General features: G+C 51.4%; 9 protein-coding genes across 9 annotated transcripts; 5 read left to right on the top strand and 4 right to left on the bottom strand.

Annotated features, from left to right (window-relative positions):
• Window positions 1–446: 446 nt before the first annotated feature.
• Window positions 447–3,556, bottom strand: N7446_011336 (uncharacterized protein; the record flags this gene model as incomplete). The annotated part of the gene is made up of 4 exons (XM_058520078.1): window positions 447–2,816; window positions 2,866–3,116; window positions 3,182–3,331; window positions 3,403–3,556. 4 exons carry the CDS (start codon window positions 3,554–3,556, stop codon window positions 447–449), a joined length of 2,925 nt encoding a protein of 974 aa, XP_058367602.1.
• Window positions 3,557–4,794: 1,238 nt separating this feature from the next.
• psf3 (DNA replication protein PSF3) lies at window positions 4,795–5,884 on the bottom strand. The gene is made up of 6 exons (XM_058520077.1): window positions 5,684–5,884; window positions 5,554–5,622; window positions 5,443–5,501; window positions 5,180–5,369; window positions 4,996–5,104; window positions 4,795–4,927 (listed from the first exon to the last, which is right to left on the bottom strand). The coding sequence occupies exons 1-6, from the start codon at window positions 5,723–5,725 to the stop codon at window positions 4,860–4,862; spliced, it is 537 nt and encodes a 178-aa protein (XP_058367601.1). The 5' UTR covers window positions 5,726–5,884; the 3' UTR covers window positions 4,795–4,859.
• Window positions 5,885–6,195: 311 nt separating this feature from the next.
• Window positions 6,196–6,911, bottom strand: N7446_011334 (DJ-1/PfpI family protein; the record flags this gene model as incomplete). Its single annotated transcript, XM_058520076.1, has 3 exons — window positions 6,196–6,340; window positions 6,394–6,847; window positions 6,905–6,911. The coding sequence occupies 3 exons, from the start codon at window positions 6,909–6,911 to the stop codon at window positions 6,196–6,198; spliced, it is 606 nt and encodes a 201-aa protein (XP_058367600.1).
• A 1,681-nt stretch (window positions 6,912–8,592) lies between these two features.
• On the top strand, window positions 8,593–11,259 carry N7446_011333 (uncharacterized protein; the record flags this gene model as incomplete). Its single annotated transcript, XM_058520075.1, has 1 exon — window positions 8,593–11,259. The coding sequence occupies one exon, from the start codon at window positions 8,593–8,595 to the stop codon at window positions 11,257–11,259; it is 2,667 nt and encodes an 888-aa protein (XP_058367599.1).
• Window positions 11,260–11,696: 437 nt separating this feature from the next.
• N7446_011332 (uncharacterized protein) lies at window positions 11,697–14,954 on the top strand (the record flags this gene model as incomplete). The annotated part of the gene is made up of 1 exon (XM_058520074.1): window positions 11,697–14,954. The coding sequence occupies one exon, from the start codon at window positions 11,697–11,699 to the stop codon at window positions 14,952–14,954; it is 3,258 nt and encodes a 1,085-aa protein (XP_058367598.1).
• Window positions 14,955–16,516: 1,562 nt separating this feature from the next.
• N7446_011331 (acyl carrier protein) lies at window positions 16,517–16,814 on the top strand (the record flags this gene model as incomplete). The annotated part of the gene is made up of 2 exons (XM_058520073.1): window positions 16,517–16,551; window positions 16,586–16,814. 2 exons carry the CDS (start codon window positions 16,517–16,519, stop codon window positions 16,812–16,814), a joined length of 264 nt encoding a protein of 87 aa, XP_058367597.1.
• Window positions 16,815–17,849: 1,035 nt separating this feature from the next.
• On the top strand, window positions 17,850–21,204 carry kgd1 (alpha-ketoglutarate dehydrogenase KGD1; the record flags this gene model as incomplete). Its single annotated transcript, XM_058520072.1, has 3 exons — window positions 17,850–18,071; window positions 18,190–20,234; window positions 20,292–21,204. The coding sequence occupies 3 exons, from the start codon at window positions 17,850–17,852 to the stop codon at window positions 21,202–21,204; spliced, it is 3,180 nt and encodes a 1,059-aa protein (XP_058367596.1).
• Window positions 21,205–23,069: 1,865 nt separating this feature from the next.
• Window positions 23,070–25,096, top strand: N7446_011329 (putative PHD finger domain protein (Ing1); the record flags this gene model as incomplete). The annotated part of the gene is made up of 5 exons (XM_058520071.1): window positions 23,070–23,465; window positions 23,526–24,181; window positions 24,234–24,436; window positions 24,496–24,978; window positions 25,038–25,096. The coding sequence occupies 5 exons, from the start codon at window positions 23,070–23,072 to the stop codon at window positions 25,094–25,096; spliced, it is 1,797 nt and encodes a 598-aa protein (XP_058367595.1).
• A 373-nt stretch (window positions 25,097–25,469) lies between these two features.
• On the bottom strand, window positions 25,470–26,611 carry dscB (the record flags this gene model as incomplete). The annotated part of the gene is made up of 2 exons (XM_058520070.1): window positions 26,232–26,611; window positions 25,470–26,138 (listed from the first exon to the last, which is right to left on the bottom strand). The coding sequence occupies exons 1-2, from the start codon at window positions 26,496–26,498 to the stop codon at window positions 25,470–25,472; spliced, it is 936 nt and encodes a 311-aa protein (XP_058367594.1). The 5' UTR covers window positions 26,499–26,611.
• Between the last annotated feature and the right edge of the window lie 31 nt (window positions 26,612–26,642).

Here is a 26,642-nt window from a genome sequence, read left to right as displayed (position 1 = left end):
ATATAGATATAAGCTCAAATAGACGGAGACTAGACGATAAATAAACGACCGGAACAATATAAACCAAGTCAGTAATTACAGTAACCATGGCATTTCATTACGAAACAGAACATTAACCACTATGAATTCCATTTCAATATGATCCCGCCATTAGGATGAATATGAAACCCCATTTGAGAACTTCCCAATAATGCAAAATAGCCAAACATGATCCGCATAATTCAGAACGACGGAAAAGAAAATCGACAACCAAGCATAAATCAAGAACGAGATATAAAGTAGCCATGCCGCTGCCATTTCTGCCGATGGTATATTGACAAACTGGGGTATCACATAATACAAAAATAAAAAGCATAAGTCGTGCAGAAAATAAAGAAAATAACAATCAAGCCAGCAGCATAACCAAACAATATCCAGAGACGATATGAAATATCAACACACAAGCCTTACCCCCTCCTCGCCCTGCGCCCCATATACCTAGGCCTCCTCCCATAATCCCCCTGGAGAATCTCCATCTCAGAATGCGGCCTTACAAAAGTAGTAGGTGAATCAAACGAATCAGGCGTCAAGGCACGAGGCTCTCCAGTTCCATCACCACTCTCATAAACCAATCTAGAAAGCGTGCGTGGTTCTTTCGCTGTATCAGCCGCTTTATCCGTACCGGTACTAGAGAGGGCTTTCCCCTTCATCCAGCCGAAGATACCGAGCGAGCTGCGACGTTTGTGCTCTGTTGCTGGACCGAGACCGTTGGATGTAGACGGGCGGCCGGAGATCGTGGCTGAAGTTGTGTGGCTGTTTAGTGCTGATTCTGTGAAGGAGGGTGGGAGGCCATTTGAGCGGAAGGTTTGGGGTCGGGCGTAGGTTGGTCCGTCTCGGGGTAAAGGTAGCGATTTGTTGTTGTATACATCACTTGAATCAATGAGGATTTGAGACATTGGTCTGCGCGATACACCGCCCGTATTTCTTGTTTTAGGGATTATGGGTGATGGGGCTCCGTCTTCGTCGTCTTCATCGAGGTCATTTGGGATTGGGGATGCTTGAAGGGATCGTGGACCGTTGTTGCTTGAGCGGCTAAAGAATGGGGGCCGGAAGCTTAGGCGTCGACGGGATTCGGGCTCTGGTTGGGATTCGGCTTGGGAGAGTTCCAGGGGTTGTTCGAGGATGTCGAGGGTGTTCATGTCTAGCGTTGGGATGCCTGGGACTTCAGGCTCGCTGCTTATGGCTGAGATTATGCTGCTGGTGTCGTTAAAGGCGGCTTGGTTTATTGTTGCCTTGCCGGGCGATAACTGTGTCTCTTGGATTTCGAGTCCTGTCCCGCGCGGCTTCTCCTTCCGGGAGCGTGGACCTTGCTTTGCGGCTGCGACCCAGTCTTGTGGTGTCAGTGGTGGTGATGCCTCGTCCTTTGACTGGGGTTCTGGTGTCATGGCCTTGACTGGGCTGCGGACGCGTTTGATTGTAGGAGTCGATTCTTGCTTCGGCGTGCGTTGTAGACTTGCGAAGCTTTCAATACCAGGGTTGTTAGGGCTTCCAGGTCCAAGAAGCTCGCTAGCTTTGGAAGAGACAGTGTTGAAGGCGGGCAGAATAGTAGGCGATTCAAGAGTCATTTGGCTAAGGCGTGGGGTATCACTGCAATTGATCTGCATACTGTCGGTGACCTCACTCCCATCGAAGCTTGGGCGACTTGCGGTCATTTCATCTGCTGAGCGTGGACGATCCAGCCGTCTACCAGGGAAGCACATATCGTGCTCAACTTGCGGGCTTCTTCGGGCTGCAATGCTGCCGTTTGAGCGGTTTGTGCCGATAGCATATGTTGTGCTCATGGTGTCAGGAGTAGGAGGAAGTCTGACGCCACCGAAAAGCGATGCATCCAATCGTCCACGTCCGCGAGGCCTCTGAGAGTATAGATCTGCTGTAAGGCTAGGGAGAGCGGCCTTGGAGGCATCACACGATGCCCTGTTCCTGCGCCTCGTGATGATAGTCTGGGACATATCCTCACTTGACTGCATCCAGCGATCAATCTCGCCCTCTTTACTTTCTTCCCGTTCAGCAGGAGCGACGTAGCTATCCAGACTGCCTGTGGTTGAAGGTGCTTTCCGAACTGGGATTTCAATCCGATCGAAATGGTCCCATCTCGTTGGTGTGCCAAACGGATCCAGCTCACTGCATTCACTGAGAACACTCAATCTGGGCGATTCGGGCTCGAGCTCTGTCATCGTGTTGAAGCTGTTTGACTTGGTAAGTCGACTCGATACCGAGTGCGATTGGTTTTCCTCGGGTTCATAGAGGCTCCGTAGAGTTGCAGTGCTCTTGTTACCTGCTCGGAGGAATGACGGTGCTTTCGAAAGTTTCCGCAGTTCAGATGAAGTTTGCCGTCTCGGAAGACTAATCATACTGGAGTTTCGTTTCGACGAGGTCCTCTCTGGAATCTCAATCATAGTCCGGGCCTTGGGTGTCGAGACTGCGGGGCCATCCGCGGTCACTGGTCGTGACATGCTCATTCTTGAGCCTCGTCCGCCATTTTCCAGCACATCAATCTTCGATTCCAATTGGCAGATGAGCTCGACGGCCTCGGTAACTGCTATGTCTCGCTTGTCAAGCTCGCTGCGGAGTTGCTCGTTTGATTCTCGCAGTTTCTGGTTCTCTTTGTCGGTGGCGCGAAGCTCCTCAACTTCAGCTTCCAGGTCGTGCATTCGGGCAAGTTCCTCCTCCATCTCCTCTATTCGCTCCACTTTCTTTTCGAGGACACTCATCTGTTGGGCGCGATAAAAGACTTCGAGTTTCAAATCGAAATTCAGTTTGTTCATTTTCGAAACATACTGCAAATTGATGAGCCCATGCACATCGATCTCCAATTTTGAAACATACCTGATCCATCTCCCGAATGGCCATCTCTTTTGGCTTTTTCAAGCCAGCATTAAAGACATCATTTACCTTTCGCGCCTTTTCCGATCCAGTGTCGTCCTGTGTTCGAGTTCCCTCTGGAGTACGAGGAGCGTCTTCCCATTGCTCTGAACTGGGGCCTCGTGAGCTCCGATGCGCGCGTTGTTCCTTGAGAAGATCCTGCAATAAAGCAGATGCGGGATTCACCAATGTAGGAGTGCCAGGTTCAGGCGTTTCTATATCACCTATAATCAGCATTCTGTGATTTAGTGAGTATATGAAACTGAAGATGGTGACATACCACATGAGCGAGAAGGGGTTCTTGGGCCAGAGTGAGCCGGGGACTGGTCTCCCAGCCACGACACCTCGGCACTCATTCGAGGCGGAGTGAACATATTGTCTCGGCCCTTCACACGAAAAAGCGATGGGTGTTGCGGACGTTCAGATGGATCTGGAGGAAGGTTAGCTTGGATATTACGTGGCAACTCCAGACGAGTAGGATCGGAATGAGACATCACTAACACTGGGAATGATCTTTGGAGACAATGCGCTTCGAAGGTGCAGGTTTGCTATGATATACTGCAGGGCGAGAGTGCGAAGGACGAGATTGTGAAGGAGTGGGCTGTCCAGCAGCCGAGGACATTTGGGTTGTCCCTTCCATCATAGCTGCAGACATAATTTGCAGGTACCGTGCATAGTTGACGTGCCGAGCAAGCACCAGATTGGACACGGCACAGCGGCGTCCAGGCCAATCAGTGGGTACCGCAGCAACAATCCAGCCGCATCGGAAGATTCAATGAATCTCGGAGACTTGACGCCAATTGGGCGGTCGCTAGACAATGTATTGGATGATCAGATGGGGTGGGTGACCAGCCGGCAGCACAATGTGAGGGATGCAGTTATGTTGCAGCCGAGAAGCAATCAGAAGCAGGTCCGCGGAACTTGTGGAGACTATGAAGTCTCTAGGGCCAGAGTCAAGGGAGATCCAAGGGAGGTTGTCGAGACTTGCCGGGGGGAGGGGCGAATGAAGCGAGGGGATGCAAACAGATTGTGACCAGTCAATCTCGGCTAACAGGCCCTTAAGTCTCCCCGGATTGTTATTGTTTGGATTATTATCCAGGGCTTTGGAATTAAAAGGTGAGGAATGGAAGAATGGAAGTATGGAATAATGGAAGAATGGAGGTTTGGAATGGAAAAGGCGTCTCAATTTTTTGCTCCCAGCCCCTGCTAGATTTAGGCTGGCGATCACTTTGCATACGCTAAGTACGCTAAGTACGCTAAGTGTTCCTGACATCAGAGTCGCCAATCGGATGGTGTTCCTAGGACAAACCCGTCTCAGCTTTCCCTTACTCTGAGGGGCCGTTTGGTCTTTGGTTGTCTGAGTGGCGATATAGGAAGCCAATACTATTCCCGGCTTTGAAACGATCAGTTCAATCCCTGCAAGAGGAAGTGACCTCATTAATTTAGTGTTACGGATCCCCTTTAATTTAGTACCAGCCACATTTTGGTCTGGATGTTTTAACGTTTCATTACTGGGGAAGAAGTGTCGACTGTAACTGTATACTTCCCAGGCGATCCCTGTGTCCATGGTAATCCCTGTTCGCGGCTCGCGTGGCGTCTCCACTCTTCCCAGACTTTTGGACGTGTCGTCCGCTTGGGTTTCATCTGTCAACTTTGACAATAGTCCACGTCACAAATCTTAAAATGAGATACCGTGCTCATGTCCACTTAGACATCCTGTGAAAAAGTCTCATATATTGCTCTAGTATTCGAATCATCTACAAGCACTGTCTAGTACTCAACCTTGGAAGTGGATGGATGAAGTAAAATACGAAACCACAATGCTGTCCGACGCCAACAGCCTATCAGCGTAAATAATGATATTGAACAAAGTTAAAACAAAGTGTCTCTATCAAACCCCCACAGACGAGCACAGCTCAGTCTATGAAAAAATTGTCCTACATGTATCACAAACCCTATCATTTCCGCTTCGCCTCTCCAGACCAAATCCGCATATCCTTAGCTCGATCATGAGCAGCCCGGAACACTATCCAATCTCGTCAGCAATCACATACACCCAAAATCACCCGCGAAATCAAACAGGCCACAACTTACACTGTCGCTCAGTCTCATCCAAACCACGAAGGAAATCAACTCCGTCACCAACCGCACCACGTGAATTGTGCGCGTGGTCTGCAATCTCTGCCGCCCGTTTCTTGAACGTCTAGCATGTCGTCAGCACCAATCCAGTCAAGCATTCAGCACAAGCCTCAATGCGAGATACGGAATAGCCACTTACATCGCTGAGAACCTCGACCATCTCTTCTTCTTCGAAGAGTTCGAGAATGCGTTCGCTGAGATTGTAGAAATGCGGCGCTAATGCGCGCAGGTCGATCGTGCGGGGGTCTGCCTTTAGTGCGTTCATCACCCGTTCTGAGAGCGCTTCGGGCATGTCGAGCGTGACTAGACGGGATGTGCCCAGTCGTGCTCTGTATCATATCACATTAGAGATGGTGGACTTCTCACGTAGATACTTGAGGATGAGTTGGGCGGGGGCCTTACCCGATCGAGAGCATTTCACCAAGCCATAATGGTAGATCAATCCGGGTTCCGGCTTTGATCTGGATACAAGTTAGCTAGTTGCAGAGTGAGGTGAGGGATTAGGATGCAGACATCTTCGCCTGGGTTGCCCTCGAGGATTCCCAGCCCTGGTACCTCGAGCTCGAATGTACAGGGCAGTTTCTGGGTTCTGTTAGCCTTCGTTGTTTTTGTGGTTAAATCCCCATTGTCACGGCTGACGTACTTGTGCGTCGGTCAAGATTGAGTCAATATCATAGTAGGACATGGTGTCACGTTGAACTGTTCATGTCTTGTTGTTTACAAAGGGACACAAACACTTCAGGCTGTGGTATAGAGTTGTTTGGTTGCTTGTTAGCGGGGTTTGGCCAGTTCACTGTCAGGCGCGTTGATGTGTGACGCGTGGTCACGTGCTAACCCAAACTATTACCCTAATTGTAAGTCACCGCTCATTGGGTGAATTCTTTTTTTGTTTTTTTGTTTTCTTATGAAGTTGCTTTTTCTTTCTTTTTTTTTAAAAAAAAAAGGGGGAGGGGGAGGTTAGTACTTGTTATCTTTGGGCTTACCTTGGTTCATATCTGTGCACCGTTGATATTTCCACAGGTTCGGGCTCCGAAATACCACCAACTGCAGTATATCAGAATAGATCCTGCATTGGTTCATTAATACCGCACATTTTTAGAAATTATGCCTTAGGGACTACCCAGAAGTGTACATCGTTCTATACCCATGATACCCTCAAAGTCCATATAATTCAGCAAAAGGATCAAACCGAGAATCCTCATGAGGAGTATACTCCATCCCATTAGCATTCCGCCTCGCCACCTCCTCCCCATAAACATCCCCAATCCAAGCAAAAGTAACATCAATTCCAGCACTAACCCTGAAGAACTCCAAACATTACCGTCTACAACCCACCTAGCACGGGGAACCCACCGAACACCCGGATAAGCCACCGTAGTGGCCCAAGCCATCTTATTAGTCGTAGCCCTCTTCCCATCCAAAACCCCAGCCCGCGAAGCAAGAATCGAGCCCGTACATACCGTAACCAGGTATTTCAAGCTGGGATATGTAGCACGGATATAGGCGATTGCATCTGAAATTTCTGGGCACGGGATGCGCGTGCCTAGACCGCCTGGGACGAGGAGGAGGTCGAGAGTTGGGGCTGTTGCGAATGTGTGTGTCGGGACTAGGCTTTGGCCGAGGGCGACGGGGGATATTGGTGCTTTTGTTGTTACCGGGTCCAGGGTTGAGGATAGGAGGGACAATGTTAGGTTGTGGCTCCATGAGAGGACATTTAGACAGTCCACTGGGCCGAAGACGTCTAGGGCTTGGAATCCTGGGAATAGGACTACTCCTATGCGAAGAGGGTTGGGGTTTGGCGGGAGTTCTGGGGGTGATGTTAACGGAGAATTACATGATTGCGTAGCGGGGGCTATATGCACACCAGACATGGGTTTTTGGTAGTTCAGAGTCACTTCAGGATAGTTCCTTTTTATCGGATGTAAGCGAATTTTTGATGATTTTGTCAGAAATATCGCGGGTAAGCCCGGTTCTTATACGAAGTACTACGTACTTAGTGCAGGGGTCGGTAAATAGCTCAACTGAGCCATGCGTTGAGTATGAGCAGATTAATGCGTCGGAACATTCCGCTGGTGTTGAAGACTAATCGAAGAGTGATGAACCAGCGATAATCTACTACGTTGAATCACAGTGTATATGTATGGTCGACACGTGGCCGGCCTATCACGAAAATAAGCTTAAAATTTCGGGGAAGACAATCATCGGATTGTGGAGTTGGATTGTGCTGTGTGTTGCGGTTGCCCGACAAGAGTACCCAATACTACCTCTGGGGTTTACACGTGAGTCTGATGGAAGGCGACCGTGCCTGTGCACGTCTTAGCATCTGCCGACGATCATGTCTATCAGTGGAGAAGTATATCTCTCCGCAATATCACTGTGCCAGATCTGCCAAAGGACCACATGAGATCCTAGGCCATATGTACAAGGCGCCAGGTCATGGCCGAGAGAGAAACGTGAGTGTTTCGTTTGGAGTGTGTTTGGCGACATTCTTGGCGTGCACCAGGTGTTTTCATTGAATCGCTCATTAGAGGTTTGTGCTCAAAGAAATGCAGTAGACCGAAGCTCTAGGCCCAGTAGATATGGATAAGCGCATAGGGTGGGCTAAATATGCACGACCGCTTGATACCGGCTACCTGCATGAGAAGGCAAATAGTCATGCGACCTCGAGTTTAGCCGGGTCACGGCAAATTGCGGCCTGGTAGGTATCGTGGTTCACCTCTGCTAATATTAATACGCTTTGATATAGGGGGCTTACAGGTGTCTTGTACTAGTCCTGTAAGTCGGGAACACAATGTATAACAAAGCTCAGAAGAGACAGCAAAATATACATTTGAAAAGAAAGTAAAGTTAAAGTACTCTGTAAAGTGACCCAGACATATCAAGACAAACAAGAGAATTAGTTACCCTTGAAAGCCTATCTCACAATAGAGTTATATTAAAGTGTGCGGATTGCTTCCACGGGCCACAATCATGCTTAACCGTCCTCCCCAGAATTTTCTGATTCGTCAAATGCGAGCTGTAATGATGTAGTCAAAGCAGGCTTGCGATATCACTTTAGGGTTTGATTGGTTCGGGATCGAGGGTGTGGTCAGACGAATCCCCCTGGTGTTGCATATTGGGAATTGCATATGGGAAGCGTTTGCCTGTGTAAATGCATCCAGGTCGCGTGCAGGCAGTAAGATTAGTTTCGGCTTTATATTCAGGGATGTTCGCCAGTTGTATAGATCGAATATATATAAGTTAATGCCAAGACTCTCCATGGTGGAGAGTAGACTGAGACAGACACGCTGAGGCCCCTTAAGTGGCTTAGTCTGTTTGATTCCTTGTTTTTAACATTCCCAGATTGTGTGTATGACCGTCAAACTTCCAAAATTAGAGTCGGCCCAGACCTTAAACGTGACAGAGACATTTCCCTACCCGGCTTCCCATGTTTTCGCCTCTCTCGTATCCCTTTCTTTTTTTTTCTTTGTCTTGCATCCCTGGTAGTCTTGATCGTGGTTTCGCCCAATCCGAACTGGTCTGGATGGATAGCCGGTGACCAAATCTTTCATCATGGCGTACAACGCCGTCGCTCAGATCGACCACGAGGTGGCTTCGAACTCATCCGCTTCGGCATCACGCAGTCCCTCGCCTGCTCATGGTCATGCATTTGAGCAGCTCCCGCTTGACACTGATCACATTGGGGGAGGAAGCCACCTAGAAATCGCGAAAACCACCGACAACCCCAGCTTTGGCCCTTTGGGTTCTATGATCCGTTCCATGACTTCTACCAGCTACGATGTGGTGGAGGACGATGACTATGACGCCGATCCTTCCCCCGAGCGATCCAACAGCCTCCGCCGCATTCCTCCGCTCAATACGGCTGTAGCGCAGCATTCCTCCCCCGAACCGCCGCTCCACAGTGCATGCAGCGACATTTCCGTGCCTCTCAGCCACCCTACCCCGGATCTTCAGTCGATACAGGGTGCCTACATTGGAAATGTAGAGCGCTTGGAGCAAAGTGCGGAGCGGCTGAGCTCGAGCTCAGCAGGCATCGGCAGCGAGATCCGTCGAATGGATCTGGCGCAGAAGAAGCGCTCATGCAGCTCCGCGTCAAATTCCCTAAATCTCCGGAATGGTGCATTCTCACCAACGGGCACTATTTCCTCCGCTCATGGGTCGAATGTGTCCCCTGCGCGTCAGCGCTCTATATCGGGGTCTCGTCTGGCGCGGCTCTCTGAGCCCGATGATGGTGAACCTGCACACGAGGTGGACGAATTTCCTTCGCTGCCTAGTCTTCCTCCTCCACAACCCCTTTTCTATCCTCAAAGTGACTATCACCACGACCAATATGCTCCGCAACAAGTCCCCACAGAGCTGGAGCGACGCGCCTCGGTCGCATCCAACGACACCTACCAACAGGCCCGCACACTGTTCACCGATTTCGATGGCGTCCATTTCACACCATTGGATAGGGCCGAGTCTATGCGCCAGGTCCCCTTAAACCATCCGCCTTTGGCGAGGAATCCGGACTCATACAAACAGCCGCAAGCGGGAGAGAATATGGTTTATTATCCAGCCCCTGTCCCGCGTATGCTGAACCTCCCACCCAAATTATCGCGCAAGACCAATACAGCACACGACAAACGGCGTGCGGAGGTTGCTGCCGCCATCGTCGCTCAGGATCGAAAGTCGACTGCGGTAGTACCCAGCGCTGACAAGAACAAACCAAATGACGAGCGACCCGACAAACGTCAAACGAAAGTGCCGCCTCACCTCCGTGCGAGCGTGTTCTTTGATCAGCCTAGCACATCCCTGCAAGTAGAGGTCAAGCAGCAGTCCGCTGTCGCGACGCTGGAGAGCATTCTCGACGCTTCCGCAAATGCACCAGTGTCAGCTTTTACTGATCACCCCTACGCCGGTAATATTGGCTCAAACGTCTACGCGAAATCCAAGCGAACCACTCTTTTCAAGGACTTGACTGGGCGGAAAGCAAACCGCCTCTCACGGAACACCATGGGTCAGCCTCTTAGCACCAACAATGCGGATGAGCAGGGTGATGCATCTACCACGGGCCATGGGTCACAGGCTGGACACGATTCCGACAGAGCCCATGATGAACACGACAAATCGCGATCAGAGGCGACTGACTCTGAAAGTGGCGAGCAATCTACGGAGGGCGAGGGCGAAGAAGAGGACGACGAAGATGAAGAGGAGCTAGACTATGTTGGCCCACCAAATACACTTATCGCTGAACTCGAGTTGCGAAAACATGAGCTGGCACACCGACGCCGCACCGCGGTCCCGATGCCTTACCAGGGCATGCAAACCACTCTGCTCGAAATGGACGAAATGGCCCAAAAGCAGAGTGACAAACGGCGGCAGCGTCCCGTCGCGTTAGCCTGGGAAGGCCGCGATGAAGATGAAGATGTTCCCCTGGCTATGCTGTACCCAGAAAGGCCAAACCCAGACGACGAGGACCGACCGCTTGGCTTGATGGAGAAGCGGCAACAGGAGGAAAATGAACCTCTGAGCTCACGTCGAGCTAGGCTGCGGGGTGAACCCATCCCGCAGCCGGAGAGACGCCCTGCTACGGTGTACGGAGCCGAGAAAGTGTACACCGCTGAACCACCTGAGCCTGCTGCTGAGAGTGGTGATGAGCTCGAGACTGAAACTCTGGCCGAGCGACTCCAACGACTGAAGGGGCACAACCGCTCGGAAAGCAAGTTTGCCAGCGATTTAATGGCCGAAATTGATACCCGGGCTGGCATTGTTGCCAAAGAAACTCCAGCTGATCCCGAGACCAATGAGGAGGAGACTCTTGCGCAGCGACGTAGCCGACTCCAAAAGGAGGGCGGTGCCCAACCTGGGCCGAGAAAGGACCCGCGCGTACGCCGGAGCATGGCTGCTCTTACGCAGGGTCGTCCAGCCCAACTCCACCGGTATTCATCCCATGATGTTCTAAATCAGCGACCTGGCATGTCTCAGTACGGCAATCGGATGTCCATGCAGCAGTTCCCACCAAGCACGGGGTACGGGATGCCCCAAGCCTACCCGATGGCTCAGCAATACGGATATCCCAAGTCCCAGACCGGCTATCCCACCCAACATACCATGAGTATGAATGGGATGGGATATGCCATGCCTCAAGGGTGTGGACCAACCGTGAACATGGCTGGACAGCCAATTGACCCTGCCCAGGTCTCTGTGATTGATCGTTGGAGGCAAAGCATCCGCTGAAATGCGGCATCAAGCACTTCGATTTCTGCCTATTTGCATAGCATATTGAGCGTTTTTGATTTTGAAGGATATCCAAGTAGAATATTATGTACAATTAATCAAGGCATGTTAGTAATTCAATTCAAATGTAGTCGAGTATGTGACGTGATATTGGAGATGGGTCCAGGCGCGCAGGACACGAGGCGCTTGAGATAGTGTAACCTAAAATTAGTTGCATCTTCCTCAATTCCTCGTTATTTTAAGCATCATTCCAGCGTCACTTCGAGCCAACCTATTAGCCCTGCTTGAAGCTCAAAGTGGGTTCTGCACGCCCCACGGTCCCGTCAGTGGTATGTGAGAGGACTCTCTGTCGACACCCCTCAGCAGGAAAGACTGCAATGGACCATCACGCCCCCTTATAATCCTCACGGCTCAACCTGGCGTGGGGGCTAAGCACCATGCCGCCATCTACTGTCTTCTCATATTGGCGCCGCGACCACCGGCGCTCGATCGTATCACCCGCCTTACCAGCGAGCTCACCTTCCAAAGGGGCAAATGACAGCCCGATCAGCAGTCCTCCTCAGCTCCCACAAATTCCAGATACCCCAACCCTCACCACGTCCTTCGGTTACCCCTCACAGGATGCCCCTTCCTCGATCGAGTCGCCGCTGGACATCGATGCGTCCAAGCTAACCATCACCTCATCGGCCGCGCCGCTATCTTCCTCCCTCACTCTTGCCGTTCCGTCGCCGTCATACGATAGGGAGAACCGTCCTCACTCGAGCCCCGGGGAATGGGAAGGAGAAACGTTCACGTCGCAAGCGAATGATTCCCAAGTGTCTGTTTCGGGTCTCCGGTCTGATCAAGGAGATGGGGAGTCGAATTCCAAATCGAACTCGCCATTCCGTCGGTCCTTTGGGAAGCAGAAACGATCGCCAACTGCCGGTCCGGGGTCGAGCCATTTTCGATTCAGGACGTCGCCCGATGATTCGCCGGGTGATAAACAAACCGTGCCGCAGAAAGATAAAGATTTCAGGGTGGAGGGAGGCGCGGCTGTTCGCCGTATTGGGGATCGGGATCGGGATGTGCCTGTGGAGAGTACCAATACCCATCACAAATCTGGCAAGGCGATGCTTCATCTTTTAAATCCTATGTCTCTTCTTGCGCGTCGGCGCTCGTCGCAGATCGTTAGTTCGAGGGCAGAGGAACCTAGGCTCAATAATCGGAACGTGCCTGCCATGCCGGATGATTATGATCCTCGAATACGTGGGAATATTGTTCATGATTTCTCAGCTCCACGACCTCGCAGAAATGTTTCTGCACAGCAGGATGGGGTTATTTCCAATCTGCAGGAACCGTCTCCTTCTCATATTCCTAAGGGTGGTCGCTGGAATGACCAGACAAAACGACACAGTGATCATTCGCCTGTGTTTAAAGAGCATTTTGAGGATCAGAATGTGCTACAGGTCGAGAACAAGGGATACCTTCAGTCTTCGCTATTGACGAACCAATCTCAGCCTGGATATGAAAAGTCATTACCGGCCTTTGCTAGGAACTTGCCTTCGCATTTGCCTGAAGAAATCAATGAGCCTGTGGAACAGCCAGAACCAGAAGCCCCAGAGCCTCCTCCAAGTCCACCAAAGGCAGACCCTCCCAAGGAATCCCATTATCAAGGGACAGCCGACGAAGATACGATTCCAAATGTGCCATTCAACCCTTCCGGTCTACCAAGACATCTCAAGAGCAATGCCTCGCGGTTCAGCTTTGATATGAGCGGAGTGGAATCCTCCGTGCAAGAAAAGCTGCTGGAAGAAAAGCATAAAGCGAAAGAAGCTGCTCGCAAGGTCGAAGATGGATACTTTGATGACTTCGATGAGGACTTTGATAATGATATGCTGGACGACTTGGATGGCCTGGAAGAAAAGATCCCGGGAGTCAATGTCGATGCAGACGATGATGATTTCGATGATCTACCTATTTCTCGCAACATCAATGGAGAGCTCAAGTCTTGGGCTATTGCGGAATTGTCGCCGGTGGTGGCAAGCCCTGTCACTTCTGCACCGCCTGGTGTTACGGACAATTCTGGTTATATCTCTAGCCAGTATGAGGCTACAACGACTGAGACTCACTGTGCTCAACAGCAGCCTCAGGAGCAACCGCTCTCCGTGGCTAGCAATGATGTTCCTGCTGCCAATCCTCAGGTTCCCGCTGCCAGTACTCAACAACCGCCGACCCTCGACGAGGATGATCTTTACTTTGATGATGGAGAATTTGGAGACCTCAACAACAATGACCAAGACGGGGGATTCGATGAATCTATATTTGATGATGAGACCAGCCATCTATATGAGAGAAAGCCGGTGGCACCTCCAGCAGCCAATCCTCAAATCCCCGCCGCCAACAATCAACTACCGCCAATCCTCGACGAGGATGATCTTTACTTCGACGATGGAGAATTTGGTGATCTTAATATTAACGACCAAAACGGAGGATTCGATGAATCAATATTCGATGATGTAACCAGTCATCTATACGAACGAAAGCCTGTGGCACCGCCGCCAGCGGAGACCACGGCACCAGGCGACGACTCTTCCCTGGACAAAGAAAGCACTACGGCAGACACCGGGGACCAGAGTCTCAAGCACATGCCCAGCGTGGCCAGTGATTACCGGATGACAGGCTCGGTCAAGCGTGGCCCTCTTGGAGAGCCAATACCTAATATGGGCCCTGCTCGGGCCCATGGTGGTGTGCTGACCGAACAGAACTTGGATATTCTGCATAATGCCTTGGCTTTTGCGGCCAACGAAGCCGCACACAACAGTCGTCTTGACCGAACTGTCAGCATGAGTGAAAGATCTCAGGGTCAAGACAGTATAGCCCACACAGCACAGACAGTAGACTCGCAGCCGGGTCTAGTCTCTGATGACAGCCGTGTCAGTCAGGGTGCTGACGCCATGGCTTTTGAAGACGTCTTCGACGATGGTCTAATTTACGATGACACGGACGACGCATATTTCGACGATGCAATCGTAGCCGCGGCCAACGCAGAAGCCCTCGAGAATGACGACGAGGGCTTCTACGGCCAAGAATTTGGCTTCTACGCCCAAGCAGATAGCACCTGCAACTCCGAACTGACGAATGGTGGATACTTTGGCCCGCGACGGGTCGAAGGCGTCAGCCGCAGTCACAGCAGCCGGGGCAAATTCCAAGAGCCTAGCCTCACCCCCATCACCGAAAGAAGTGAATGGAGCACCCGCAACTCCATGATCTCGCTCAAGGCCCACGGAACAACATCCAACCCATCCCTAGCAAGCCCCGGATTAGCACAGCTCGTCGACATGGGCAATATCGACGACGAGCTCTCTTTAAGCGCGCTGATGAAATTGCGGCGCGGCGCTTGGGGTGGAAGCAATGGTAGCCTGCGAAGCAGTGCGGGCAGCCCACCACCCCCGCATCCGATATCCTCCCCTCACCGGGGCAGTTTTACTGGTGTCTCTGAAGCAAGTCCAGTTCCGTTCAGTCCCGATGAGGGTCCGCCGAGTGCTGTTGGGTATTGCCATGATGATTGTCATAGTCATACCCGAACTGCTTCCCCGCTGGCTCTAGCTGGTCGACCTGCCGATCTCCCGGTCACCGGAATCACCGGACCGGCAGTGTTTGCAGACGACGCGGAAGAAGTTCCGATCAGCGGTACTCAGCGGCTTAATGTTTTGTGATTGCCCCTACAGCATTTTCCTGCTTAGATATACGTACATTTACTTGTACTTCTCTTGCATATGTCCCTCCCGCATGGTTATGTTCCTTCACGATATCACGAATCTCTAGCGTCTGCCACCATCTTTCTCGTCTTCTCCGTCTTCCCCGGTGCTTTTATTTGCACTCGATTTTTGACTTTGTGGCATATAGCAGCGGTAGATGTTAATAATAATTGAGATATACCTAGGTAATACCAAACAGTATAAAAGAGGCGGTAACTTATGGCTTCGACTCACAAGTATACATAAACCAACGTCACTCATACTTCTTCTGCAGGGTGAGGCCTTGGCTGTCCGATTTCATAAGGGTAGTTGGAGTCAGACTGAATATGGGAAGTGCTATGCGAACATAAGTGACACTATGCTAGCATAATTAAGACTCACATGTAAAAGTAATACACTTTGATTATGTGGCCTTTCCATAAGTGTCCCCATGATACGTACGTATATACACCACTCAGTGACTAATATATCATGAAATCTGCTCAGAAAAACCGCCGACTTACTTAGGTGAGAACATATCCATCCCCTTCGATCCATGAGAATCTTTAATTCAGAAGCCATCCTCGGTGCTTTTCGGTATATGCAACAAGGTGTCCACGTGGGCAAAATCGTCGTGTCAACACGCGATGCTGCTAGTCAGATCATCCTTGAAGCAGATGTTCAGTAGCGAAAGAACTCCACCCAATTGGATGGTTCAGGCGTATATATCTGCTTATTGGTGGCCTCGGAGGCTTGGGCTGCTCCATATCCACATGGATGGTGACTGCGGAGCCCGTCACCTTATCTTTCTTTCCTGAAAGTGCGAGTGCAAGTAAAGTGCATCAGGGGTTTGCCTAGAGCTTGCCAGCATGGGATGTCATCCCGATTTTGTTCAGCGTAACGTTTCAAATCTTGATGATGTGAACAAGGCTTCACCCAGGCTCAAGGCCGGCCCAAAGGCATCCTGCAGATATCTATGGTTCTTTCTGAGCAATCCCTCACCCGCATGACAATGAAGGAGTGGAACACGACTGTCCATCCCAAGGTAAAGGGGACATGGAACCTTCACAATGCTTCCGTATCCGCCAACGCGGATCTTGACATTTTTATTCTTTTCAGCCCCTTTTTGATATCTACGGACGCCCCGGTCAGACTCACTATGCTGATGCCAATAGGTTCTAGCTTTCTCTCAGTACTGCTCTACACTGGGACTGCCGGCCTGCGCCATCGCGATTGTTTCCATTGAAGAAGTCGGCTACACAGCTGAGCGAATCTGAAGAATGTTGGTCTTCTGAGTGGAACAATTTTGGTTCGCGAGCTTCTTCGGGCGATAAAAGTAGCCATGACCTCGACGTCGAGCAGATCGCGATCTAGTTCTTTAAATAGCTTTTGTGTTGGCATCCACGCTTCCAAGGTATCTCTAAGCAATCACCCGAACCGCTCCATGTATAAGAAGAATATCCGAATGGCGGTCTTTCAAAAACACTGGAGAGAACAGTACCGCATCAGAGTTTGCCTCCAGCAACTGCTTGAAATCCTTCATGGCTGCGGCCAAGCACGATGTCGCCTTAGTGCAGTGAGCCGTAGTCTATTCATCTTCTCATCATCAGAAAAATTGTGGTTAGCTTGCTGCTGAAGCCAGAAGAAGACCTGCACACGTTGTGCTCGCTGTCTGCCCCAGGAATGGATTCCCTGGTGACGACCGAGGTGAGACAGTGGTGCGAAAGGACTTCTGAATTCGATATCAGTGTGCTTGAAATGATGGACATAGACACAATTGAGGCCCTTGTAAAGCACGCTGCGAAAGAACTGCTCAAATTGTTCCATGGTGGTCAGTAGCAAGTCAATCAATTGGATTGTGGATTTGATCTACCCTTTTTTATATTCTATGTCATCAATCCACTGAAATTTCATCGTTCGGCGATATATATATATATATGTATATGTATTATGAGGAAGCTCGGAAGCTCCTTCTACTGATAATCATGCACCTTTGGGACAATCTGATACCTAGAGCGGTAATACTCAACTCCCTACATATTTTCTTTTCAAACGAGAGATAGACATGTTATCTTGGTCTATCCTGCCTATAGAACTTGCTACACAATTTATAAGATTTAATCTTTCCTACAATAGCTAATAAATCCACCGCACACGTCGTCAAGACTTGCTTACGAGCTACATATCTTAGGATCTAACAGCCTATAGTTAGACTAGCTGTTTAGTTCCACTGTCCCTATTACTGGATTTAATCACCTCGATAGTACATAAAGGAATAACAACGATATATTCACCATGTCATTCTATTGTAGCGTCTCAGATGGATAACTAGGTATGGTACTCTGTTGTGTAATGTGTAATAGAAATGCCTCGTAGTGCGATTGGGCCGAAAACACCCGCAACCCGAGACACCTTAGCCGGGAACTGTGGCGCAGGGGCGTCTCATCGGCTGGCTCGGGCTGACTAAGACGCACCAGCCTCACCCTGCCGTGAGAACCGTCATTCTCGGCAGCTGTCTCTCTTCTCTGTGACTTTCTGCTTCTTTCGCATCGTCATTCTCCCCTCTATATTTTCCCAATTAGAGAGTTTTTGCTCTCTGATGAGTTCCGATTGCTTACAGGTGCTACGGCAATACTAGTCGACACCTGTTGTGTTAATTTGTACGTGTACTGGTTCATCCTTTCCTCCGTATTCCGGTTTCCTCGGCAGAGGTCAAACACCCTGGCAGTTGTATCGGCTGACACTATTATCTATAGCGCGTCTCACTTAGACGTCTAATTTGACTTACAGGGTCTCAATCTCCAGTCTTAATCTCCTTTCCTCTTCTCGATTCTTCGAACGTCATCGGATCCCTCGATCCACGAAAATCCCGCAATGTTTAGAAACTCTGCTTTGAAGGCCACCCACAGCGGTATGCTGCGTGGTGCGACCTCCCCAGCATGCCGGCGCTCCTTCCACCTCGCCTCGAGCGCTCGCAGTGCATCAAAAAGCTCCGGCTTCAGCATGAGCGCCCGTCGCCCTCTCGCTGTTGTCAACCGTGCTTTCAACGGTGCCAGATACTATGCCGCCCCCGCGGAAAGTACAACTCAGGGAGTGGTAAGCAACAATAACCGTGACGATCGCTCGCGATTCGACAATGGTCCCCGATTCGAGGAATTCGAGAAATGGGACATTCAACTAACGAGACGGTGCAATTTTGCTCTTACGCGGATAGGACCCCAACGATTCCTTCCTCTCTGGCAACACCGCCAACTATGTCGATGAAATGTACCTGGCATGGAAGAACGACCCTTCCAGTGTTCACATCTCGTGGCAGACCTATTTCAAGAACATGGAAGAGGGTAACATGCCTATCTCTCAGGCGTTCACTCCTCCTCCCACCCTCGTCCCTACCCCTACCGGAGGTGTCCCTCAAGATATGCCCGGTGAGGGTCTCTCTGCTGGCGTTGACGTGACAAATCACTTGAAGGTTCAGTTGTTGGTGCGCGCTTACCAGGCCCGTGGGCACCACAAGGCTAAGATCGACCCTCTCGGTATCCGCGGAGAGGCCGAGGCCTTTGGCTACGACAAGCCGAAGGAGCTCGAGCTTGATCACTATGGTTTCACCGAGCGTGACCTGGACCAGGAGTTTGCTCTTGGACCCGGTATCCTGCCCCGTTTCGCCACCGACGGCCGCAAGAAGATGACTCTGCGCGAGATCATTGACGCTTGCGAAAAGATCTACTGCGGTTCTTACGGTGTTGAATACATTCACATTCCTGACCGCAAGCCCTGCGAGTGGATTCGCGACCGCTTCGAGATCCCTCAGCCTTACAACTACTCCGTTGACGACAAGCGCCGCATCCTTGACCGTCTGATCTGGAGTTCCAGCTTCGAGGCCTTCCTTGCCACCAAGTTCCCCAACGACAAGCGTTTCGGCCTTGAGGGTTGTGAGACCCTGGTCCCTGGTATGAAGGCGCTGATCGATCGCAGTGTCGACTACGGCATCAAGGACATTGTCATCGGTATGCCTCACCGTGGACGTCTCAACGTCCTGTCCAACGTTGTCCGCAAGCCCAACGAGTCAATCTTCAGTGAGTTCGCTGGCTCCACTGAGCCTTCCGATGAGGGTTCTGGTGATGTCAAGTACCACTTGGGTATGAACTTCGAGCGTCCCACTCCCTCCGGTAAGCGGGTGCAGCTGTCTCTGGTTGCCAACCCCTCCCATCTAGAGGCTGAGGACCCCGTTGTGCTCGGCAAGACCCGTGCCATCCAGCACTACAACAACGATGAGACCAACTACGACTCCGCCATGGGAGTTCTGCTCCACGGTGATGCTGCCTTTGCTGGCCAGGGCGTTGTCTACGAGACCATGGGATTCCACTCTCTTCCCGCTTACTCCACTGGTGGTACCATCCACCTTGTCGTGAACAACCAGATCGGTTTCACCACTGATCCTCGTTACTCTCGTTCCACCCCCTACTGTTCGGACATCGCCAAGTCCATCGATGCTCCCGTCTTCCACGTGAACGCCGACGATGTCGAGGCTGTCAACTACGTCTGCCAGGTCGCTGCTGACTGGCGTGCCGAGTTCAAGCGCGATGTTGTCATTGACATGGTCTGCTACCGTAAGCAGGGTCACAACGAGACTGACCAGCCCTCGTTCACCCAGCCTCTGATGTACAAGCGCATTGCCGAGCAGAAGGCTCAGCTTGACAAGTACATTGAGAAGCTCATTGCTGAGGGCAGCTTCACCAAGGAGGACATCGACGAGCACAAGAAGTGGGTCTGGGGCATGCTCGGCGACAGCTTCGATCGCAGCAAGGACTACCAGCCCACCAGCAAGGAGTGGCTGACTTCCGCGTGGAACAACTTCAAGACTCCCAAGGAGCTGGCTACCGAGGTCCTGCCTCACCTGCCTACCGCTGTTAACCAGAAGACTCTTGCTCATATCGCTGACAAGGTCAGCGGCAGCGGTGTCCCTGAGGGCTTCACCCTCCACCGCAACCTCAAGCGTATCTTGAGCAACCGCAAGAAGACCGTCGATGAGGGCAAGAACATCGACTGGGCTACTGCTGAGGCTCTTGCCTTCGGTTCGCTTGTCGACGAGGGCTACCACGTCCGTGTTTCCGGTCAGGATGTTGAGCGTGGTACCTTCTCTCAGCGTCACGCCGTCCTGCACGACCAGGATGCCGAGGGCACCTACACTCCCCTGCAGAACATCAGTGACAAGCAGGGTAGCTTCGTCATCTCCAACTCCTCTCTCAGCGAGTTCGGCGTGTAAGTTTTAAAATTGTGCAGTACTTCTAATGGGATAGTTGCTGACCTTTTGTCTAGTCTCGGTTTCGAGTACGGTTACTCTCTCACCTCCCCCAATGCCCTTGTGATGTGGGAGGCTCAGTTCGGTGACTTTGCCAACAACGCTCAGTGTATTATTGATCAGTTTATCGCCTCCGGTGAGACCAAGTGGCTGCAGCGTTCCGGCCTGGTTGTCTCCCTGCCTCACGGTTACGATGGCCAGGGTCCTGAGCACTCTTCCGGTCGTATGGAGCGCTGGTTGCAGCTTTGCAACGAAGAGCCCCGCGTCTTCCCTTCAGCTGACAAGCTCGACCGCCAACACCAGGACTGCAACATGCAGATTGTCAACATGACCACTCCTGCCAACCTGTTCCACATCCTCCGTCGCCAGATCCACCGCCAGTTCCGTAAGCCTCTGGTCATCTTCTTCTCCAAGGCTCTGCTGCGTCACCCCATTGCCCGTTCCGACATTGAGGCCCTGACCGGTGACTCTCACTTCCAGTGGATCATTCCCGAAGAGGGCCACGGTACCTCCGTTGACGAGCCCGAGAAGATCGAGCGCGTTATTCTTTGCTCTGGCCAGGTCTACGCTGCTCTTCTCAAGCACCGTGAGGCCAACGGTATCCGCAACACTGCTATCACCCGTGTTGAGCAGCTGCATCCCTTCCCCTGGGCTCAGCTGAAGGAGAACCTTGACAGCTACCCCAACGCCAAGGACATCGTCTGGTGTCAAGAGGAGCCCCTCAATGCAGGTGCCTGGTCCTACGCCCAGCCCCGTATCGAGAGCCTGCTCAACGCCACCCAGCACCACAACCGCCGCCACGTCCTGTACGCTGGACGCACTGGTTCCGCCTCCGTCGCCACCGGTCTCAAGGCCGTTCACTTGAAGGAGGAGGAGGACTTCCTGGGGGATGCTTTCTCCATTCATCAGGATCACCTGAAGGGCGAGTAAACGCCTTTCCCTTCTTTGCGATCTAGTTTGAACTCTAGAAAGTTGAAAGTGTTCGGACACTGTCACCTGTGTTGAGTTTGGTTTCCTATCTCATCGGTCCTTATAGGAGCTAGCGTCTGTTTACTTTGTACCACCTTATCTTTTTATTATTGTATCGATTTACTTTGTTTTCTCGATGGTGTATACGCCGTGTCTTGGATTTGCTGTATCGGGCCACTCTTGGTTTCTCACAAGGGATCCCCGTCTATCCCTAGAATCCAAGTTATATGTAAAATAAAGGCACTAGTTGGTTTACGCGGAGCCCTGCTCGTTTTTTGTAGGATTGATTTCGCATTTAGACTCCCACCCTGTTCTCAAGCCTACAGTATAGTGCGTAGGTAGACGTACGTTATGTGATAAGAGAGAGGCTGAATGCTAGTCCTCCGAAGAACCTAGTGGCTGTGCTAGTATATAGTGCTCGTTATCTCTATTCCCTAGCGGTAACTAGCGGGACCTTAGTCGGTAGCAATATAAAATCGTAGCTGGCTGGCGCGTATGCAGTTCTTCTGCGCTCGGTATTATCACCGATTTCTTAGTCGAGAAAAACAGTCTAATCGCTGTGACCCTCTTTGGGGCCTCTGTTGGGATTGAATTCTCACTTGACCTGATCACAGGGGACTTTTTGACGGCAGCCTCTGAGTTGGAGATATGTCTTCTACATTCCTGCATCTGTCACTGGCATGATAGTCTTGCTTGGCTGTGTCACTTCCCCGGACAGTAAGCGTGCATTGCCCTAATCAGCCCAACTAGACTGCTCTGGGGCCGCCATTTCAATGTCCGGCTCGGTACTACTCACCTTCGTCATCAGCAGAGGCGGGCTACTCGACTAGAGTTCAGCATTTATCATCTGTCTACTTGTTCTAAGTATTTGCTTTTTTCGCGGATTGCTTTGACGAGAAGCGAGGCCCTCGAATCCAATAATACCACTAATTTTTTTGGGAGCTGCCGAAAATGGCAGTGCCTTGGCTCAGTGAACTCTGTAAGTCATCTTCATCAGTTCCTTCGTCCAATTTGCTCATATTTCATAGCTGCGTTTGGCAGCTATCAGGGAACTCTTTACTACGCAACTCTCAGTTCCTAGGAGATAAACAAATTCAGTCCGGGCGAAACAGCTCTTCTTTTTCTTCCCATGGGAGCTACAGGCCTGACCGTATCGTATGTCTTATGATTCAAGTGCTGGAAAATTTCAATTCCAAATATCTCCTTGTTGGAGTATTTATCTGCATACTTGCCGCTCTCCCATCGGCTCTCATATAGGAAGGAGACATGGATTTTAGGAACGTGTTTTGCCCACATCCATCCTCTGCGTAATGGGTCCTACTATAGTCTTTCGCACTATCACCGTGGTTGTAGGGTTCCAGAAACAATTGAAGAGTGTACGTGGTGACACCAGTTTCGAGACGTACTGTAAGACAGTAGCATTTCATCCCAACGGGTTTATGTCCGAGAGTCTCCTGGAATATAATTAAGTGGTCACATACCCGAGGCTCTACTAATATCCATTTCACTTGAGTTGCCTGCGGTATACTTCGTGCCTGAAATGATGTCACCCATGTGTACTGATGATTCAGCAAAGTGGTGCCTGATCCCACAGGCTGCATCTCACCTGATCCGATTGCTCTTCTCCGCACTCAAACTTCCCAGAGGCAGTTCTCCTGCATCGATGCCCTCCGCGTGTTACATGAGGTGTTAGCTCTTGTAAATGCTCATAGGTCATCGCTGATTACCATTGATTGTCCACATCGTCCCATTCTGCCCTAAAATTGGGTTAGAGCCCCCGAACCCTCCCAACGGCGCAGCTCCCAGTCCCGACTCTCCCATTCACAATGTCCGCCGTCTCATCGTCAGCCATGAACCCCCAGGGCCAGGGAATACGCCAGTCAGCCCGTCAGACACGAACAAACCCGTCTCGAACCTCCAAAACCATCGGACGATCCTCTTTCGCGTTCGGCCGAGGCTCGACTGCTGAAATTCCTTCCACGACCCCTGTTCCGCACGGCTTCTACCCTGCTCTCACGCATTTTACAGACGCTATCACTGCGCTTCCTCGCGAGTTTCGACGCCACAACTCTTTACTAAAGGAGGTTGATGCGAAGGCATGGGCTCTCGAGGAAAATTTGCTCCAGTTGCTTGAACATTCTTGCGAGTCGCAGCCGGTGGCTCACCCTCCTCATCCCGCGCCTATCGTCGGGGGTGTGGTTCGTGAGGATGTATTGCCCCAGGTAAGTCGACTCTTCAATCTGCTTTATCTACGTGGAGATTTGGTTTAATGTTTGCGCCAGGATCTCTCTCAAACACCCGAATCGTCCGAAAGCAAAAGTCGCCGGCTTCTCTTTGATCGCGTACGGCAGAGTCTCTCCGACCTAATGATGACCGCCGACGAGAAGAACCACGTCATTTCGAACGCGAACGAGGAATTGGACCGCCAAGTCGTCCGGCTGGATACCGTATTCCCATACATTGCAGGCGAGATCAGCGAAGAAGCTCGCCTGGGCAGTCTGACCCACTGGGCCTACTCCAACAAGACCGCCGCGAAGGCAGCCACCAACGAGCGCCCCCGCCGCGAAGCAGTCAACCACAGACAAGATCTATCACACGTACTTCACGAAGCTGAAGCCGCTAGCCGCAGCGAGGCTCGACGCGAAGCTGTATTAGCGCGGAAGCAACGTCGTGCGCATGTTGATGCAGACTATGAGGAATCACGGAGCTCCGGTGCTCGCAAGACCAATAATGGGAAGTCTCGTGGCGGAGATAACACAGCTGATCCGAGCGCTGCACCCAAGCGTCGGAAGGTGGAACGCTCAGCACTCCCTGTAGACACGAGTATCCCAATGGAACGGTCTGCTAGCGGTGCTCAGAGCCAGAGGGCTGCAAACAAGGACCCCGCGGAGAAGAAGCGGTCTCGCGCACCGAATCCGACTGCTGCTGCGCGCAAGAAGTATGTTCTGCCCTACCATACCCTACAATGCAATAAACTAACGCTATTCCAGGGCCAATGCATCAAATGCTGGATCGCCTGTCTTGGCCCCATCGCCATTGATTGGAACTTTCAATGCCCCGCGGGCGGCAGCCAGCCCAGGTCCTACGTCGAGGCCACAATCTTCACGGACTCAGCAAAATGCCGGATCAACAAGCAACGCACGACAGCGGCCGTCGTCCTCGGCCTCAAACCGCATTGGCCAGCCAAACAACAGTGCGTCATCATATCTCACCTCCCCCTCAAGCCTACCCACTAACTCCATTCCTCCACAGACAAAACCACCGATTCAAGATCGATACCCCGCGACGGCACAATCAAAAACGAACTCGTCGCAGACCTCCATCGCGACTACGAAGACTCCAGCGCACGAACATCAGTACCAACCGGATCCAAACGCGAAGACCTGGACGGCAAAGCCGACTCGGGCGAAAACGAAGCAAGCAAACGCACATCCAAAACCTCAACACCAGTCCTCTCGACATTTGAACCAACCCAGCAACGCGCACGACCAACACGAAGCCAAGACCCTGCCTCGACAAAGCGCACACAGAAGAAACCTATCCCACCACCCGCCATACCCTCGGACGACGAGTCCCTACACGAAGGCGACGACGAAGACGAAGAGGGCGAGCCGCGGTACTGTTACTGTAACGAGATCAGTTTCGGTGAGATGGTCGCTTGTGATAACGACGCCTGCCCGCGCGAATGGTTCCATTTGTCTTGTGTGGGCTTGACGAAACCACCTGGGAAGAATGGTATGTTTATTGCTTCTCTTGGTTTATTTTTGGAATGGGTGATGCTAATCGTTTTGCAGTTAAATGGTATTGCAATGAGTGCAAGGAAAATATGCGACGGAGCCGCAATGGCCGCTGATGGTGATGGTGATGGTTATGGCCATGGTTCTTCCGGGGCAAAGCCTTGCATTAGATATGACTGATATGGTGTTTATGTGGTGTTCTACCTTTTTGCTGTCTTACATGGGCTTCTCTTGTTCTAGCGGTGTCATGGTTCATCTTTTAGAGGCGGCCACTTCAACCTCAACCCTACCTGATATCCAATACACCAGCATAGCATGGATAGTGCATACCTAGTAAACTTGCTTGGAACGACTACGGAGACCGGGCCAATTATCTGCCATACAAGCTATACCAGATAGCATAGACGATAACCATAAACACGAATGTATAAGTAGAAATGTAAATTACCTTATCCCCTAGCACAAATCGCAACCAAAATGCAACCAAATCTACCAATCCCCTCTCAACCGATCAACAACAGCAGCAGTCTCATTCCGCCTATCAACACCATGTCCACCTCCACCTCCATCCAACCCCGAAGCCTCAGCGGAAGCAGCAGCCTCCCCCTCCAGCCTCCTCCTCAAATCCTCATACCTCTCCCTCTCCCCACCAGCACCAGCAGTACCCCTCCGCTCCCTCTCCCCAACAACCCAAGCAGGAACCCGAAACCCATTCGCAGCAGGCGAAAGACCAGGTAAGATCTCGGCACGCCAAGCAAATCCAACAATCCACCCTAGCGCAGCTGGCAGCAGCATAGCAGGAAATTGGGAGAGGGCGAGTTGAGCGGCGACGATGTAGGTTGTTGATTTGTCGGAGAGGAGGAGAGTCAGGCTTGGTTTTGGGGGTTTGGGCTGGTTATCTGCGGTCTGTGTTTCATTGTTGTCTGTTTCTGTGGTGGTGGTGGTGGCGGCGACAGCAGGAGAAGTCGTCGTCGTCCCAATCCGATAGCGATATGTATGCGGGATACTCGCATGATACTGCGCCAACAGGGCGAAGATCAGAGCCGTCGGGCCGGATGGTAGGTAATTGAGGTTATTGAGTGAGAGAGGGCGGAGAAGGAAGGAGAGGAGGAGGGGTGGGAGGAGAGTTGTGTATGGGAGGGTTGTTAGGAGGAAGGTCTATAAAGCGTCTTGAATTAGTAACCGGCAAATTCTCAATCGAATACCTCCATCCATGCTGGATTCTAGAGGGTGGGGTGACGGAAAACTAACCGCCATCTTCCTCCTCCCCCACGCACGCTCAACAACCCTCAAATGATAAACAAGCATAGAAGCAAAGAGCGCCTCAGTGGAATTGGCAAAGCCGACAAGGTGCCATACTGCCGCGCGCCAGAATTGGGCGTAGGGCCAGAAATGGGGCGAGACGAAGATTGTCACGAGGTGTTTTATGTCGAAGAGGGAGAGGGCGATTGAGGAGGCGATTGTGTAGATTAGGAGGAATTTTGTTAGGGGTGTGTTTGTTAGGCCGGAGGTGAGCATTTTGGGTTTTGAGCCCTTTTGGTGAGGGCTGGAAATGGGCTCAGGGTGGGGGTGGTTATGGGGTGTATGGTTGTTTCATTCGGGGTGGGTGGTAGTGGTGGTGGTAGTTGTGGTGGCGGTGGAGGTGAAGGTGAGTAGATGAAG

Source organism: Penicillium canescens (assembly GCF_028828765.1).
Source record: "Penicillium canescens strain IBT 15451 chromosome Unknown utg000008l_segment0_segment0, whole genome shotgun sequence".
Taxonomy (NCBI): Eukaryota; Fungi; Ascomycota; class Eurotiomycetes; order Eurotiales; family Aspergillaceae; genus Penicillium; species Penicillium canescens.
The sequence above is the reverse complement of the archived record's forward strand: the minus strand, read 5'-3'. Positions and strand labels throughout refer to the sequence as shown.

Excerpts from the sequence above, each read along its gene's own strand:
- psf3 (XM_058520077.1), bottom strand. The coding sequence starts at position 5,725 with ATGTCCTACTATGATATTGACTCAATCTTGACCGACGCACAA. Across the intron at positions 5,623-5,683 it reads CAATCTTGACCGACGCACAA|AAACTGCCCTGTACATTCGA; the intron begins GTACGTCAGCCG and ends AACAGAACCCAG. Across the intron at positions 5,502-5,553 it reads AGGGCAACCCAGGCGAAGAT|ATCAAAGCCGGAACCCGGAT; the intron begins GTCTGCATCCTA and ends ACTTGTATCCAG.